The sequence below is a fragment of the Saccopteryx leptura genome, chromosome 2 (assembly GCF_036850995.1).
Source record: "Saccopteryx leptura isolate mSacLep1 chromosome 2, mSacLep1_pri_phased_curated, whole genome shotgun sequence".
Taxonomy (NCBI): Eukaryota; Metazoa; Chordata; class Mammalia; order Chiroptera; family Emballonuridae; genus Saccopteryx; species Saccopteryx leptura.
In genome coordinates, this window is record NC_089504.1 from 4843363 (window position 1) to 4861888 (window position 18526).

At 50.8% G+C, this 18526-nt stretch overlaps 2 protein-coding genes across 13 annotated transcripts in view; one reads left to right on the plus strand and one right to left on the minus strand.

The window, feature by feature from the left end:
* PRRT1B (proline rich transmembrane protein 1B) overlaps positions 1 to 18526 on the minus strand; it is a 596855-nt gene that overhangs the window by 432908 nt on the left and 145421 nt on the right. The window lies entirely within an intron of this gene.
* Positions 1 to 18526, plus strand: part of RAPGEF1 (Rap guanine nucleotide exchange factor 1) — a 152553-nt gene that overhangs the window by 13097 nt on the left and 120930 nt on the right. For 3 of the 12 annotated variants that reach the window (XM_066366847.1, XM_066366844.1, XM_066366846.1), the window contains exon 1: positions 14574 to 14819. The exons of 5 other annotated variants lie outside the window; for them this stretch is intronic. In XM_066366847.1, the coding sequence (XP_066222944.1) occupies positions 14756 to 14819 (64 nt within the window). In that variant the 5' untranslated portion in view covers positions 14574 to 14755. Of the gene's footprint in view, positions 1 to 14572; positions 14820 to 18526 lie in introns of those variants that run through there. 4 more of the 12 variants (XM_066366840.1, XM_066366842.1, XM_066366848.1 and 1 more) reach the window with 3 other exon arrangements.

An 18526-nucleotide genomic window follows, 5' to 3' on the forward strand; every position in this document is an offset into this window, starting at 1 on the left:
ATAATGCCTGTGTAGGTAAAAGAAGAAACTTTCCCCCTTCTGTATGACACTTTTTACATTTACATCTAGTAAAATTGACCTTTCTGGGAGTGTACCGTTCTCTGAATTTTACCTCATTGCAGGTTTGTGTAACCACTACCACAGTTAGGATGAGATCGATGCATCACCCCAGGGAGGAGCCTTGCTGCCCCTTTGTGGTCAGTCCCTTTCTTCACCTCTGGCTCCTGGCAACCATTGATCTGTTTTCCATTCTCGTTTTGCCCTTTTCAGAATATGATGTAGTATATACTTTTGGAAATTGGCCTCTTTTACTCAGCATAATGCCTTTGAGATTCATGAACTTGTTTTTTTGTCAGAAGGTTATTCCTTTTCATAGCTGAGTAGTATGCCACTGTATGGATATAATCGGTGTTTATCTGCATAGTATTTGACTTCGTTTAACTAGCTCTGTTTTCTGGAAAGAAAGATGGCATTTGACCAACAGAAATCAAATAACCCAATTTTAAAACTTGAGCAGACATCTCCAAATAAGATATGCAAATAGAAAATAAACACTTGAAAAGACACTCAGCATTACTAAGGCATCATTAGGGCAGTGCACCTCAAATCCACAGTGAGAGACCGCCTCACACTCATTAGGATGGCTGCTGTCAAAAGGAACAGGAACCCCAGGTGGCGGCCAGGCTGTCTGGAAATGAGCCCTGTGCACTGCCGGGTTGTAAAATGGTGTAGTTGCTGTGGATGACAGCATGGCGGTTCCTCAGAAACTGACAACTAGAACTAGCCTGGGGCCCAGCAGTTCTGCTTCTGAGTATCACCCAGAAGTGAAAGCAGGGGACTCAAAATGGCATTTGTGCATTCAAGTTCATAGCGTCCTTCACAACAGCCAAGGTGGAAGCAACCCAGGTGTCCATCGGTGGACGACAAGGTGAGCGAAATGTGGTTGATTCACAGAGTGGACTAGCATTCAGGCTTAAAAAGGAAGTGAAGGCCCTGGCCGGTTGGCTCAGTGATAGAGCGTCGGCCTGGTGTGCAGAAGTCCCGGGTTCGATTCCCGGCCAGGGCACACGGGAGAAGCGCCCATCTGCTTCTCCACCCCTCCCCCTCTCCTTCCTCTCTGTCTCTCTCTTCCCCTCCCGCAGCCGAGGCTCCATTGGAGCAAAGATGGCCCGGGCGCTGGGGATGGCTCCTTGGCCTCTGCCCCAGGCGCTAGAGTGGCTCTGATCGCAACAGAGCCACACCCCGAGGGGCAGAGCGTCGCCCCCTGGTGGGCGTGCTGGGTAGATCCCGGTCGGGCGCATGTGGGAGTCTGTCTGACTGTCTCTCCCCGTTTCCAGCTTCAGAAAAATACAAAAAAAAAAAAAAAGGAAGGGAATTCTGACACCTATTTCAGCGTGGGTGAGCTGTGAGGACATGATGCTGAGCAAAATATGCCAGTCACAGGACACATACTGGACAGTGCCACCCGGGTGAATGAAACACTGTTCCTAAGAGGAATCAGAACCGCAGAGCCAGAGCAAGCAGTACGGCGGTTGCCAGAGGCGGAGGAGAGGGAGGACGGGGAGTGCCTGTGTGACGTCTAATTAATGTTGAGTTTCAGCCTGTAAGATGGACAGAGCTCTGTGGCCGGGTGGCAGCGCAGTAACACAGCAGCGTGGGTGTCCCAATTGCCGCTGAACTGTGCCGCTAAAAGTGGTCAAAGTGCTAAATTTCGTGTTATATGGATTTACCACAATTTATAGAGAATTACCATGGATGACAAATATTTTCCAGTATTTATTTACATAATTATTATTTAATCTCAAATAACTCAATACAGTAAGTTATATCCAAACATTAAAAACACGATGACATATGACAGCTCTATTACTGGGCAACACAGCTTCTGGTAAAAACGCCCTGGTGTAATTAATTGCATCTGGGCTGGAGGAACTATAGATGAACTAGGAACGCCTGCTGGGACTTCATACTTTGCGCCTCCGTGAGTGTGGTGACTTGTAATTAAGCATGTCCCTTGCGGGATCCTGTGCAGTCGTGAGGCATTGGCTGCTGTGAGCAAGGCGCCTTTAAGCCAGGGTGGATCCCGTACCCACCAAAGATGGGTCTTGTCGCCTTGGACCTGAGTTTCTCAGCTGGGCTGGGCTCCGTTAAGGATCCTTACAGGGTTCCTGTCCTGTAGCCATCTATGCAGACCAGTGCCAAGAAGGGCTGATGGATGCCCAGGGGCCTAAAGAGCCCAGAGCCTAGTGGGGGTTGTGGCCTGACCCACAGGCGTGCTTACTGCGTGGAGGCTGCTAATAAAGACTCCCAGTCTCCTCAGTGGCTTCCATGTGAGCCTGCCTGGATCCCATCATCGGCACTTCCTCTGAGTTGATGGCACAGATGGCATTTACTCTAGCACTGTTTGGCAGGGTTCCAGGTTATTGGCCACATTCTGAGATGGCATCACTGACTTTGGGGAGGAGAAGAGAATGGTTGCTATCTGAACCAAGATCTAGAAGCAAAGTCAAGGCTTTCTACAAGAATGTTAAGGTCACAGAGCCTGCCTGGTCGTGATTGCCACGATGGGGTCTCTGGTCCCATAAGTATCATTAACATGTCTTTGAGCTGGGAATGAAATGTAGTTACTGTGTTTTTTTGATATCGTGGTGCCAACACATTTAAGACATACTGGTTTAATAATACTTCCCAGCAAATAAAGAAGAAAATAAATTAGCAAGATAGATAAAACAGTATTCTGGTTTCAAAGTTAAACTGAAGAAGTACACATCTGAGAATCAGAGAATACAATATGAAACGTTGATCCAGTCTTTTAGCTGGTGTGTGTGTGTGTGCGTGTGTGCGTGTGTGCGTGTGTGTGCGTGTGCACACGCGCGAGACAAAGACAGAGAGAGGGACAGACAGGAAGGGAGAGAGATGAGAAGCATCAGTTCTTCATTGCGGCTCCTTAGTTTTCATTGATTGCTTTCTCACGTGTGCCTTGACTGGGGGTTACAGCAGAGCGAGTGACCCCTTGCTCAGGCCAGCGACCATGTCTGTGATTAAGTCAGCGACCCTGCGCTCAAGCTGGTGAGCCCGCGTTCAAGCCGGCGACCTTGGGGTTTCGAAACTGGGTCCTCTGCGTCCCAGTCCAATGCTGTATCCACTGTGCCACCTCCTGGTCAGGCTCAGCTGGTTTCTTGAACACCGCTGTCTGTAGTTCGTGGCAGTAGAAGCTAGGGACATTGGGGTAGGTAAGCCAAGGTTCCTGCTCTTCCGGTGCTCATCGTGACTGGCCCGAGCTCTCCCCTCAGTGAGACCTGGCCTTTGATGGAAGAGCTGGACTCTGGAGTCTGGCTTCTAGATGTAGCTCCGTTCTAGCCTCACAGCTAGATGTCCGGGCACCGGAGGGAGATTACTTGAGGGTCACTGTGCTCATATGGGGTGATGATCACACACCCTGGCTTACACCTGCTATCATGGCACAATTATTAATAGCACCCTCCTGTCACTCTCAAAAGCGCCCTGGTTTGGAGAGGAAACCGCTGAGGGAGGGATCATTTACAAGCACTGAGTTCCACAAATTTGCATTGGTGAGGGTGTTAGTTTGCCGTGCGAGAACTGGCTTGGCAGTAGGCCTGTTCCAGCGCAGAACCAAGCCCGCAGAGGCCGCAGGAGGGTCAGCTGAATTGGGGTTGGGTCCCATTCTCCCTGAGGGCACCTGCTGCTTCATTTGTTTCAGTCTCTTGACTTGTGGCAGCATCAAAATCTGGGACAGTTGGTTTAAAGAACAATAAACATGTATACACAACAAGCGGGTTTTTCCTTATGATAGAAATTAAGAGTAACCAGATCTGCAGTTCACTTTCTTTGCAGTGGATGGTATGCACAGTGGTGTTTGTGTCAAGTCTTACAGAGAAGTTGGGAAAATAATGAAAGGAACACTGGTCTGGGTTAAGTGGGGCAGAGATTCTGTTTTCCCTGTTGCTGTAGAAAGGAGTATGGATGGGCATTGAATTTTTATACGAAGCTTTATTTTTATGCCAAGGATCTAGTTGATATTTAAAGAAAACATCCAGGAAGACAGGAAGCTTTGTGTTTCTGATGTTGGTAACCTCCAGTCTGTTGTGTTAGCAGGGACAGATAACGGGGTCCTCTGAGGCCAGAGGACCCCTGTCCTGAGGACCCGGTGGGTGTCCCAGGACAGCGTCTGCCTTCTGCAGGGGGTCTCGAGCGTTAGCACCTGGGGGTTGCGGGGCTCCAACCCCCAGCTTCTGACGCAGGAGCCCTGGAGTCGGGTTGAGTACTGTCATTTTTAACAAGTTTCCAGGTGGTGGTGGTGCAGCTGCTGGAGGCGGGGGTGAGTGGAGACACCCCCTGGAATCGCTGTTTGCAGGGAATGTGGAGAGGAATGGTGAGAGGTCTAGGGGTTTGCCTTAGAGAGGTGCTCTTAGAAGCCGAGGAGCAGGAGGAGGGGCTGTGCAGTGAGGACATCTGAACAACGTCTGTGCGTGGGGCCGGGCGTGCTGCCTGCGTTTAATCCTGTCATCAGCCCTGGGAGGAGGTGGGGGTGGCCTCGTGGGACAGGTGAGAACAGTGAGGCCCAGAGGGTCTCTGTGACTCGTGCTGCTGACATGTGAGAGAGCTGGGTTGAAGCCCCTGCTCGGCACTGAAACAGACCTGTATGAAATGGGTAAGTGGCCAGGCTGTCCCAGATTGAAGATTTGCATAATAAGCACAAGTGACCAGGCAGAGAGGGACGGCGTTGCCACTTCTCCTCCCAGGGCATGTTTTGTCAGCAGACAGGGTAGACACAGTGACCTAACGAGTGACCTAACGAGCTCTGGCAGAAGATGGCCGGAAGGTTGGCAGTTATTAAGAAATCTCTGTGATGAATCTCACACTAAATGTATAATGTGCCTTAGGATATTGCTCGTTAGTTAGGCTGATTTATTAGTCATCATGATTAGCGGGACATTTTCAAAGGAAGCATTTAGAACTTGAAGAACAAACTCTAAAATTTAAATCATATTTAAAGTCACATAGTACTGACTTCCGTACTTGGAGAAGAACCCTGTGGCAAATGTTTACAAGCTTCTTCTGAATTGTCTTCCTGTCTGTGAGTTCTAATAACACACAGACATGTCCCTCTCCGCTCGCTTTCTCTGGAGCCTCGCTCGCTTCCTGTCTCGCCATTTGGAACGTCCTAGTGCCGAGTCCTCTGGTCTCTTCCTAGGCAGTCTAGTCCCGTGTCTTTAAATGCCATCTAAACACTAGGCATTCCACAAAGTCTCTGCAGCCATGAACTGTCCCGTGAACAGAGCACTGCCTACCTGCCGTGTCCACTGCTACGTCGCCTGCCCGCATTTGGACTGGATGTGGTTGGCTGGAGCCTTCTCCCCACCCCCACCAGCCTGGCTCCTGCCAGCGTGCTCATCACAGTAAATAACACGGTTTTCAATGTGTTCAGGCTGGGGAATCTTGGAGTCCCCCCGCCCTTCTCTCACAACCCCCATCCAGTCCATCAGGCGGTTGTCAGAGCACCCGGACTCGGGTGACCCTCGCCACCCCCTCTGCTGACACTTGCTGCAGGCCACCTCCACCGCCCCCAGGACGCACGGCACCCTCCTCGGGTGACCCTCGCCACCTCCTCTGCTGACACTTGCTGCAGGCCACCTCCACCGCCCCCAGGACGCACGGCACCCTCCTCGGGTGACCCTCGCCACCTCCTCTGCTGACACTTGCTGCAGGCCACCTCCACTGCCCCCAGGACGCACGGCACCCTCCTCGGGTCACCCTCGCCACCTCCTCTGCTGACACTTGCTGCAGGCCACCTCCACTGCCCCCAGGACGCACGGCACCCTCCTCGGGTCACCCTCGCCACCTCCTCTGCTGACACTTGCTGCAGGCCACCTCCACCGCCCCCAGGACGCACGGCACCCTCTTCGGGTGACCCTCGCCACCCTCCTCGGGTTACCCTCGCCACCCTCCTCGGGTCACCCTCGCCACCTCCTCTGCTGACACTTGCTGCAGGCCACCTCCACTGCCCCCAGGACGCACGGCACCCTCCTCAGGTCACCCTCGCCACCTCCTCTGCTGACACTTGCTGCAGGCCACCTCCACCGCCCCCAGGACGCACGGCACCCTCCTCGGGTGACCCTCGCCACCTCCTCTGCTGACACTTGCTGCAGGCCACCTCCACCGCCCCCAGGACGCACGGCACCCTCCTCGGGTCACCCTCGCCACCTCCTCTGCTGACACTTGCTGCAGGCCACCTCCACCGCCCCCAGGACGCACGGCACCCTCCTCGGGTCACCCTCACCACCTCCTCTGCTGACGCTTGCTGCAGGCCACCTCCACCGCCCCCAGGACACACGGCACCCTCTTCGGGTGACCCTCGCCACCCTCCTCGGGTCACCCTCGCCACCCTCCTCGGGTCACCCTCGCCACCTCCTCTGCTGACACTTGCTGCAGGCCACCTCCACCGCCCCCAGGACGCACGGCACCCTCCTCAGGTCACCCTCGCCACCTCCTCTGCTGACACTTGCTGCAGGCCACCTCCACCGCCCCCAGGACGCACGGCACCCTCCTCGGGTCACCCTCGCCACCCTCCTCGGGTCACCCTCGCCACCCTCCTCGGGTCACCCTCGCCACCCTCCTCGGGTCACCCTCGCCACCCTCCTCGGGTCACCCTCGCCACCTCCTCTGCTGACACTTGCTGCAGGCCACCTCCACCGCCCCCAGGACGCACGGCACCCTCCTTGTTGGCTTCTTGTTTCTGCTCTTGCCTCACAATCACCCAGTCTTCAGTGACCAGTGTGTAAGCCAGATCAAATCAGGCCTGCTCAGAATTGTCCAGGCGCTTCCCATCCATTGTGACTAAAACCCGAAGTCCTGCCCATGCCATGGCACCCGTCCTCTGGCCCTGCTCACTCGGCCACTGTCCCCTGCCACCACGGCTCAGCCACACGGGTTTGTGCTTCCCCTCCAGGTGTCCTTGGAATAGGCCAGGCCTCCCCTGCCTCAGAGCCTGTGCACCTCTGGGGGTGCTGCAGTGCGCCTGCTGAGAGCCCAGGGGCAGGAGACGGGTCAGACGCTGCCCCACCGTTGGCTGGTTACCTGACTGTGGGAAGGTTGTTCCTCCCTCCTGTTCTTAAAGACCAGTTTTCTCATTGATGAAATGGAGCAGCGGTGGTCGTTGTGAGCTCACACACAGGATGCACTCAGCTCATAAATACTGGGGAAACGCAAACTGTTCTTCCGGGAGTATGTTTGATCCCTAGCTCCTGCGGGTCCCCCAGAGAGGCTTTCTCTAACCACGGGGCCTCAAGGAGCATCCCCACCCCTTTAACTCCTCACTGGCCCCTAATCCCTAGCCTTTCTGCCTTTTTTCCCCTAAGTGTTTGCTTTTTTATATTTTGATGATCTTTCCCCTCATTAGGAAGCTGCTCTCGTTAGCTGCTGTTTGTGCAGCGCCCAGAGCGGGCCTGGCACACAGTTGGAGCATACTGATTTTCTGTTGCTTGAGTGACTAATAAAGCACACGCCGGTGTGGGCTCACCCTCTTAGTAGAGAGGACGGTGTCTTCCAAAGCTCCGTGCGCCTCGCTGGAGCACACAGCGGAGGCTGTCCCACGCCTGCCCAGCTCTGTCAGAGCCCGTATCAGTGCTCCAGCAGGTTGGGTGCCTGTCTCTGAGGGGACAGTAAGGGGCTGTCAAGGGCAGGCGGCAGCAGAGCCTGGGGGTGTGGTGGGCGGTGGACGGTGAGAGTCTTTCCCCAGAGAAAGCATCACCTCTCCTGACACCAGTGGTCCAGGCCAGTAGAGATTGTGGGGCTCTGGACGGCTGCTCATTCAGAGCCTGCTGGATGCTGACTGTCAGGGGGCAGTGGCTTAACTGGAGAGGAGGAGGTGGGTGCGGTGCAGGGCCGCAGGGGTGGGCTTGAGCACAGCATTGAGTCTCTGGCCACAGTCTGTGCCCCTGGGCGGGGAACGAGGGAGGGGAAGGTGGGAAAGCCATTGGGGGCCGGACTCCAGAGGCCTCAGTGCCAGTCAGGCACCGGGGACTTCCTCCTCTAGGTTTTCTAGGAAGCGTAGAAGTTGAAGAAGTGTTTGTCACACATATTGAGACATCCCCCCAAGTATTTAGAATATCATGAAATTAGTGACAGGGGAAAATTACTATTTTTGTTCACTTAAACCAGTTCCTTTCTCTTGATTCCAGGTGGAATTGATGAAAGGGAGGTGTGGGCATCTCCCTTTCATGTCCTGCAGTCTGGGTTTGATCTTGGCCCGGCCCTGGCTTGACAAGAACAACAAATAAACCTTCTTCATAGGCTGGGTGCTGGTTTGTGGCGAGGCTCTGCCTCAGTTGCCCTCCTTGGGTGAGCCAGCACTGTGTGCCGAAGCGGTCTTATGGGGTGCTTTGGAATTGGAGGTGGGGGCAAGTTCTGACCACTGTATTTGTAGGCTAGATTGGATCCCAAGAAAGATGGACTGGCCGACTTTACAGTTCATTTCTGTAGAGTGTCACTTCTAGTCCTGCCTGGGCAGAAAAACAAAGCAGCCTTGTTTGGGATACAGTATCAATATTCAGTGAGGACTCCTACTTTGCTGTCACACCCCTGCCAGAAATGAGGCAGCTGGCTCGCTCTGGAAAAACACCAGGCTGAGAGTCAGTGGTTTGGATTCCCTGGCCATCTGTGAAAGCTTGGGGAAATGTCTGTCCCTCTCTGGGTCTCAGTTTCCTCATTTCAGAGTGAAAGGGTTGGACTAGCCCTGCAGTTCTTTTGGAATTCTTTGAGACTTTGATCAAATGCCATGAACTTCTCTTTCTGGAAAAATGAAACAGGTAGTTTGGCCAGCAATGTAGGACTCCCTTGAAGCCCGTAAGATGAAGCCCTGGACCTCTAAGACCCTGCCCCATCCAACCCTCTCCCCATTCACATACTTCTAGCTACACAGGGCCTTTGCACATGCTGCCTCTGCCCAGAATGCTCTTCACCCCTTTGCTTGGTCTAGTCATGTTCATCCTTCAAGTCTCCCTCAGCCTTCTCTGACCTCCCAGATTAGATTAAGTCACCCTGCTAGACATGTTCCCCTTCCCTGAACTTCTGCACTGATCACAGTGGAAACTAAGTACCTCTTTGTGCATGTTATCTGACTCTCCCTAAACCGTGCCATTCCAAGACTGACCTGTGAGTGAGGGAGTGTGTCCTCGAGAATCCTGACCTCAGCTTCCTGTGACACACTCGTGAGCTGGGCCCTTGCCTTCGATGATTTCCTCTAGGGCTGGGCAGGAAGTCACTTCAAAGTAGGGTCTTTTTGGTCCCAGAAGACTGGCTACCTTGGTGCTCTGCCGGGCCTGACCTCCAGGCTGATCACTCCCCTTTGTTTATGTTCTGTACTGAGCTGGAACTTCCACTTGGAACATTCCCACAGTGCACAGCGCTTCCTCATATTGTTGTATTTTTCTCAGGAGGGGAAGTGACCAACATCAGACTTTCCTCCCAGCAGACAAATTCCATGCACAGAGCCTGTGTCAGCGACTAGGCACCCGCCACAGAGTCCGCCTGTCTCCCTGCCTCTGGGGGAGTGAATTTCCACGTCACAACCACTGGCCTTTCCCTTCTGAGCCATGATTTGTCAGACTGCTCCTCCCTTGCAGGGAGGGGTCGTCTGAATCCAGTAGTACCTTGTAAGAGGGGAGAGCTCCCTATAAAATGTTTCAAACTTCAGTAGCCACAATGTTACTTCCATGGTTTATGTTACCTTCCACAATCAAAATATTGTTACCATGGGACAAATGTGTGTAGTGAAATTTTATTTTACTTGCACTAAGGGAATGAGCTATTTACCAAAATTTGCAGTGGATCTTACTGTAATGGGGAGAAAAGATCCCCTGTGAGGGTAAAGATTTTTCTTTAAGGTATTGTATCTAAAGCTGGGTGTATATACATATATAATAAAAGGACATAAATAGCAACAGTAGCTCTTCTTTAAGAGTATCTGCTGTGTTGCCAGCACTTTTTTAAACAGCACATTTAACCTCTGAACTGCCTTGTGAAGTAGACTCATTGTACACTGGTGACAAAGTCAGGTCCCGAGAGAGTCAGCCACCCAGATGGGAAGTGCCCACACAGGTTCAGACCAGGCCAGCGATCCTCCAAAGCCAGCACGCTTCTGCTCCCCGTGTCCTCTGGCCACGAGGAAGTGGTGACGGATTTCCTAGGCAAGGAGGAAAGTCGGCCTGGCTCTGGCCGATCCCCATCTATAAGGTGTGGGAGGACTGGTGATGGTCATGCCTGGGGGAGTGACAGGGCTGCCACGGGCTGGTACTGTGATTGACAGCATGAGCATCCACAGTGCCCTCGGAGCAGCGGGCGAGCATGGAAACACGCTGACCATCAGGGAGCGCTGCTGCTGGGCCATCCCGTCTTCATTTCTTCTCACCTACGGGTCCCAGGCGGTTCCCGAGGTGGCACTGGAGGGGGGCCCTGGCCCGTGTTGGCTTGTGTGTGGAGTCTGCTGTGGGGATGACTGTAAGACACTTTGTGCCAGCCAGGCATTAGTGAGGAATCCTTAAGAACAGACTGTTTCAGCCTGACCAGGCAGTGGCGCAGTGGATAGAGCGTCGGACTGGGATGCGGAGGACCCAGGTTTGAGACCCCGAGGTCGCCAGCTTGAGCGCGGGCTCATCTGGTTTGAGCAAAAGCTCACCAGCTAGGACCCAAGGTCGCTGGCTCGAGCAAGGGGTTACTCAGTCTGCTGAAGGCCCGCGGTCAAGGCACATATGAGAAAGCAATCAGTGAACAACTAAGGTGTTGCAACGCGCAACGAAAAGCTAATGATTGATGCTTCTCATTTCTCCATTCCTGTCTGTCTGTTCCTGTCTATCCTTCTCTCCTTCTCTCTGTAAAGGAAAAAAAAAAAAAAAAAGAACAGGCTGTTTCCCTTCCCCTACCCCAGCCAGGTCACAGGTGAACCCTTTGGGAGGCCACGATGACCTGAGAAGCTGTTGACCACAGGGTCTTCTTCTTTTTTTGGAGAGACAGAGTCACAGATAGGGACAGACAGACAGGAAGGGAGAGAGAGATGAGAAACATCAATTCTTCGTTGCGGCTCCTTAGTTGTTCATTGATTGCTTTCTTGTATGTGCCTTGACTGGGGTGCTACAGCAGACCGAGGGAGCCCTTGCTCAAACTAGATGAGCTTGTGCTCAAGCTGGCGACCTCGGGGTCTCGAACCTGGGTCCTCCACATCCCAGTCCATCGCTCTATCCACTGCGCCACCGCCTGGCCAGGCACAGGGTCTTCTTTTCAAGACATTTTCTCTCAAGAAAATTTCTGGTTCATTTGGAAGGATCATTGATAAATTAATTGTCTGGAACTGAGGATGCATTTTCTCGTGGAAACAGTTCCCAGTGTAACAGCCCTCAGCTAAGAGATGGCAGAACCGGGCCTGAGTGCAGGCTCCCAGCTGTGACCTGTGTGCTGTGTGTGCACAGGCATGTGAGGAGCTGCCCCAACACTGTGGCTGACTTTGGGGGCTTTACAGGCTGGTGGGGGCAAAGATATGGATGCAGCTACGAGGCTGGGGAACGCTGCCTGCAGTAAGCACTGGGGACTGGGTGAAGCAGGCCCACAGGCCTGGCTTTTACAGGAAGAAGAGTTTATTTATGAATTAGAAACTCTTGTTAGCCCATTTTCAGGGCTAGGGCAGTTGGAGGAGGGGTGTTTGTGTGTGTGTGTGAGAGGGAGGATTCTCATTTGTTCGTTTATTCCTTTGTGTGTGTGTGTGTGACAGAGTCAGAGAGAGAGACAGATAGGGACAGACAGGAAGGGAGAGAGATGAGAAGCATCAATTTTTCGTTGCGGCACCTTAGTTGTTCATTGATTGCTTTCTCATATGTTCCCTAACCAGGGGGCTACAGCAGAGCGAGTGACCCCTTGCTTGAGCCAGTGACCTTGGGTCCAAGCTGGTGAGCCCTGCTCAAACAAGATGAGCCCACGCTCAAGCTGGCTTCCTCAGGATCTCGAACCTGGGTCCTCCGAGTCCCAGTCCAACACTCTATCCACTGTGCCACTGCCTGGTCAGGCTTTTTGATTGTTCCTTTATCTACCCATTTGTTTGTTCTATAGACAGTTCCTAAGCACCTACTGTGTGCGGGTGTTCTGCTAGCACCAGGTGGTGTCTGTGCAGAGCACTTGGTAAGTCATTTGCCGAATGTTCATAATTATAATTTTCTTTAGATACAAGGAGACACATTAAGATGCAGGTTTGGAAGTAGAGTCTTTCTAATCTATTGTGCCTTTTTTTCAAATATATTGAACTTCCTGCCTCATAAAAGAAATATCAGATGTCATATCTGGGGTTGCAAACTTACCTAAGGAAAATTGCTATGTTATTTAGAAGGAAACTGAAGTCTAACAAATTTATCGAAAGGGTGGGGTAATTATGGTGGAGGTGGGTGCTGAGTTGGAATTGGATGTTTTAGCAGCTGTTAACGTTTCAGTGGCTGCTCTGGCGTAGGGAGGCTTCGGATCTTTGCTCTCTTCCAGTTGGTGGCTGCCATTTGACTGGCGGGAGGGCTCGGCGGTGCAGTGTGAGGGGTGGGGAGTTGGCAGTGGTCAGCTTCTCTCTCTCCTGCCCCATCACTGGAGAAGTGGAATGGACATGTGCTATTTGCTTTTCTAAATTTGGAATCTGAGGCTGAGGTTGAAACATGGTTTCTATATTGTAGATAAAAAGATGAGACCTTACCAGACCGGTGGTGGCGCAGTAGATAGAGCATCGACCCTGGGATGCTGAGGACCCTTTTTCAAAACCCCAAGAACTCAGGCGTGAGCATGTCTGCAAAGTGCACCAGCTTGAGCATGGGATCATTGATGTGATTCCAAGGCTGCTGGCTTGAGCCCAAGGTCACTCACTGGCTTGAGCAAGGGGTCACTGGCTCAGCCTGAGCCCCCCAAGGCACATTTGAGAAGCAATCAATGAACAACTAAAGTGATGCAGCTATGAGTTGATGCTTCTCACTCTCTCCCATCCTTCCCTCCCTCTCTCTCCTTTCTTCCATCCCTCTCTCCTTCCTTCCCTCCCTCCCTCCCTCCTTTCCTCTCCCTTCTTCTCCCTCCCACTTCCTCCCTCTCTCTCCCTCTCCCTCCCTCCCTCTCCCTCACCCCACTGCCCCTCTCAAAAATAAGAAAAAAAAAGGATGAGGCCTCAAGCGAGTACAGAGGTTTGGATTTGGCCTCATTCATTTTCATGCACTGTCAAGATGATTTCTCTAGCTCAGGACAGGCAGGGCCGGTCCCAAGGTGGCCAGGGTACCTGGGAGTTGTATCAGAGCACCCTGAACTCAGGCATATGAGTCAGACCCAAGTGGCACCCAGTGCCTCTTAAACTCGGCCTCTCTGCTTCCGTGGGTCTTTAAGTTTCACTCTAGTTCTATAATGTGCTCCCATATTGTACTGTCCGACCTCAACAGAATGAAATTCCTTTTGATTGTGTGTGCCTGGAGCTAAATTGATGGAGGCCCAAATCTGCCATCTGAGCTAATGCGGTTTCACAGACTAACATGAGTTGATGATACATGTTTACCAAAGGGTTCCTGAGTGTCAGCAGCATTGATTGATTTTTTTAGAGATACAGAGAAAGGAAGGGAGAGAGGGGGAAGCATTCCCTTGTTGTTTCACTTAGTTGGGCATTTATTGGCTGTTCCCCATATGTGCCCCAACTGGGAATTGAACCTGCAACCTTGGTGTTTGGGGCCCATGCTCTTACCAGTTGCACCACCCAGGGGCTTCCAGGGCATTTGTTAAGAGTTTTTCTGACCTCGAACTCTGGGACTGAAATCAGTGAAATCTCCCCATCTACCTTGATTTTCTCTTCTTTTTCACACACACACACACACACACACACACACACACACACACACAATATATATATACATACACACACACATACATATACATACATATGTACATACATACATGCATACATACATGATTTCATGCCTTTCTTTTGTCCCAGGAAACTTGTTCAAAATTTAGGTAGTGCAACACTTTTTCCAAAAAAATTATTTCCAAACTAGAGTAGAAAATTGGAGCTTGTGGTTACAGACTCTTAACTGTGTTTGTCCCTGTGGCATTTTCTTCTTTGGAGATTGAGGCGTAGCTGGCCTTTCGATGTATGTGCGTGCGTTTGTTTTCCGGGAGAAGCAGTACTGATGAAATCAGTTAGAACTCTTTTGTGATGCACGCTGTTTGAGGGCGAGGACCTTCAATAGAAGGTGTAACCTTAGGGTCTGTGTAATAGTGGCTGTTTCTCCCAGAGGCACACCCAGAATTGGTCCATTTTTAACTTTCACCTTTTGATCACCTGATTCCGCTCGCAAGAGAAGCGGTATTTATTGCAAGTGTTTGGAAACACAGTTCATGCTCAGCCTGCTGCTGTGACCATGAGTAATAGTGTCAAAGGAAGGCCGAGGGAAGAGCTTAATATAGACGTTTACTGAGACCCACCGGCAGGGCGGCAGGGCGAGAACAAGCCCTTTCTTCTGATTTCCTCCCTAGGAGTGCAGAGGGTTGGAAAGGGGAGGCAAAGACCTTTCAGGGTAGGATTCAAGTGTTCTTGGAAGGGTTTGCCAGGCTTGCTGCTGGGTGATTCAGATGTCCCAGAGATGAATCAGTCCCCTTTCAGCTGGTGACTGGGTCCTTATTCGATGTTCAGCAAAGACACTGGGGTTTGGAAGGGCTCTCTGACCCCCTGGTTTTTAGCATGGGCAATGCTATTGAAAAGCAGAAGGCCCTGAACCGAAGCCATCTGTGCCCTTGGAAACAAGGTAAGAAGGCCCTGGACTCGTGCCCAGGGGGAAGGAGGCAGTCTTCTGTTAGGATGCTGCCTGGGACCCCTTCAGGTCCGCCTCTTGCAAGAAGAAAAACGGTTCGGACCTCAGGAACATGATGTGGCGTGGCATGGCGTGGCGTGGCGTGGCTGAGAAGTTACTTCAGCTTAAGATTTTTATTCAGCGCCGCATGTGCCTGTTGGTTGAAAATTTTAGCTTTAAAAGACATTCCAAATAATTATTTTGATATCCAGGAGTTTGAATATTTTGTAACAGTTTGGTTTGGAGACTATTATTAATATATTGGGGTTTTTCTTCCTGAGAGTTCAAAGTATCTTTTGTAAAAAAAATCTCATGTTTATCTATCCTGACTGCCCATGATATGGGCCAACAGCATCTATGAACACCTCCTCCGTCCCTCAAGGGCTGTGTTAGTTAGTGTCTGCTCTGCCGCGGAGGAGGCGGGTCACAGAGTGATGCTCTGGGCTCCTGGAACGGAGGACCTGTCAGCGTGTCCCAGGATGCAGTTCTAGCTCGGTCTCCCAGTGTGCTCAGCTGCCGCTGCCCGTTGTCACTGTTATTAACCCAGCAGGCCAGCAGTTAGCAGACCTGGCAGGCATGTCAAACTGTCAGAAGTGGTACCCTCAGGACTTGCTCAGGTCCTAGGTCTTTTACCTACGCTTGCCAAAAGAAAAAAAGAGGTAGCCCCTTGAGTGTGTGGATGTGTGTTGATGTAAGGAAAAAATAAACTGCAGAAAATGCACAGATCTGTTCAAGTAGTTGTCTTTTGTGGTCAGAGCATGGATAATGTTTTTAAAGGAAAAAGTAAATGGGATGCTAATTATCATGTTTCAGCCCCTCTGACTTTCCATCAATCATTCTTTGTCCATCAGCTTACTTTGACACAAGTATTTTTTTAGTAATCCTTGATCAAATGGATCCTGGTTTGTATCGAACAGGATAAGACATTGGGGGACAGTTCAGGAAATTTGAATGTGAACTGAGTAGTAGATGGTATTTGGAATTGTTGCTAATTTTATTACATGCAGTAATGGTAATGAGCCATGTAGGGGAATGAATGTCCTTTTTTGGATAGTCATGCTGAAGTATTTAGGAGTGAAGGGTTATTATGCTGCCTACAGTTTTATTCTAAAATGATTCAGGTCAATGAATGAATACGTACATACATACAGATAAGCAAAATAGTGTAAGTTTAGCAAATGTTAGAATCCAAGTAATGGTGCCTTGACCTGTGGTGGTGCAGTGAATAAAGCGCCAACCTGGAACGCTGAGGTCACCGGTTAGAAACCCTGGGCTTGCCTGGTCAAGATGGGAGTTGATACTTTCTGCTCCTCCCCCCTCCCCTCTCCAAAATGAATAAAGTCTTAATAAAAAAAAAAAGAGAGAAAGAATTCAGGTAACGGATATATGAGGTTTATTATATATTGTTAATGTCTTTTTACTTTTTAAAAAAATAAAAATAAAAACCAGTTGCTGATAGGACTTCATGTCAGTGCAGTGTCCTTCAGGAGAATGACTCTTAGCAGACACAGTGACTGAGGTGGGTTGTATGCAACCCTGTTCTTTGGTGCCTTGTGGGCTGGTAATGCCAGTCACCAAGAATAACATTGGCATTGAGCCAGTAACTCAGAAGCACTGCTTTGCAACAGGAATTTAATATATTTACTTGCTTTCAGACGGTCTATGGTTTTCCTTAGGAAAATGTATAGGAGTTAGAAGATCTTAAAATTTCCACTTCAGGCAGTTGGATTTATGGACAGAATTAAAGATAGCTTTATGTTTTATTTTGTTATTTTGTTCAGTTGCAGTCAGTAATTTAATGAGAGCAGTTGTAGGGCCACCATTACATTGATGGTAGGGATTTCAGGATCCACAGTTGAATGGGGGATAAAAGGAAGAGCAGTTTATTTCTGAGTCTTCATGGGTCCCTTGGACAGGAGCACGTCTTTGCCAGCGTGGGGATTTGTTTGCATGGGTCAGACCCCAGGGCAGCGCTGTGTCTCCCCAAACAAGCCCGCAAAGCCCTGCCAGGGGCCTGCAGTAACAAGGGCATGGAATGATCCTTCCGAGTTTATCCGTTTGTCATCGTCGCTAAGGGTTGCTTATGCTTTAGAAGTTCGATTTTAAAGCGATATTTGGGAACCAGATTTAGTGAATCCAGCCACCATCCTGACCCTGACTGACCCCGAGTGCATTATTCTCACTCTGCGCCCCATGTGGTTGTGAATCTTGGTGGGTGGCTGATGGCCCTGGGCTCCCAGCATGGTGTCAGTGTCTGCTTGGGATGTAAGTGAACAGTAAACAAGGATTCGTGTGCCTTCGTTCCAGCCCAGGCTGCCCCGCTTCTGTCCAGCTTGTCTGTTGCCACTATGACAGAGCCGGACAATCGTGATTAGGACGGTCAAGCCCAGAGGACATTATGACGGGAAACTTAAGGGAAATCAGTATCTGCCCTTCAGGTCGTTTACTTTTCTGTTTCTAGGTTGTACACCTGGAAGCTGAAAAGTTGAAGTGACAGAATACTAGTTGAAGACATTTGAATCGCACCACCTCCGCCCATTGTTACCTACAGACTATTTCATACCCAGTGGAGGACTGTCTCTCAGATAATTTTAAACAGTGCAGGTCATGCCCCCTCTGAGGGGACCAACATCTGACTCTTCTTGTTCTCATTTTGCTTATAGCTCTCAGAACCCAAAAACATAAGAAAAGAACAGGACTGCTGGATTTTCCCGGTTTTTACAGTAGTGGTGTTTGCATCAACTGCTCGGTTTGAGTCATTCGAATTACCAGAGAATTCTAGCAGGCCCCTGTACAGAGAAGTGGGGTGGGAGGCGAGGTGAGACATGCAGGGGCTTCGGGTGACCCTGGCAGTGCCTGCCAGCCAGAGCTTTGCCCCCGACTTGCCACCTGACCTTGAACAAGTGGATTTGTAATCCCAAATCTCCTCATTCCCAAGTTTCCGTGTCTCCATGGCCTTCAGGAGATGAGCACACCCTCATCCCCTTGCTTCCCTCTGCCCTACCGGACGGGCCGCCTCCTGAGGGCTGTTGTCCGGACTGTCACCTGTCCTCCACTCGCATAGTTTATTACACTAGGTGCCCCCTACGAGTGGCTCCCCTTGGTGCCATGGGTATAATAAGCTGTGAATGACAGGGCCCGGTTCCTGGCGTGTAGTAGGTGCGCAGTAAAGGGTGGCTGCGTGCTGGTGCAGGTGGTGGTAATGTGGGGCTGGAAGTGCTCATCATTCTCTGCTTTCTCTGCCTAACGACCTGGGGGTAGAAATAGCTACACCTTCTCTCCCACCATTCTGGGTTTACAGAAAGTAAAGTTATTAATCATATTGCAGAAGATTGACTCACAGAAGGCACCCAGTCAACATTTCGTTATTGATTCATTGACCCAGACACTTCAGAAGGCACACTCTCTCATCTTTCTCTCGCTCTCTCCAGAATAATTCAAAGGGCTGCTTACAGTGGTCATTTTGGCTTTGGGGGAGCGCAACACGGGCAGAGGTTTCCTTAGAAATTAAAAATTGCGGCAGTAATTGCAAATTGAATTGTTATCTCCTTCAGAAATCCCTGCAGCTCCAGGCCATACCAGCCTGCTAAATGGAAATGTTAATGATTTGCGTGTTTGTACACAGTTGGGTGTGAGCTAACCAAATTAACACCCTCGGTGGA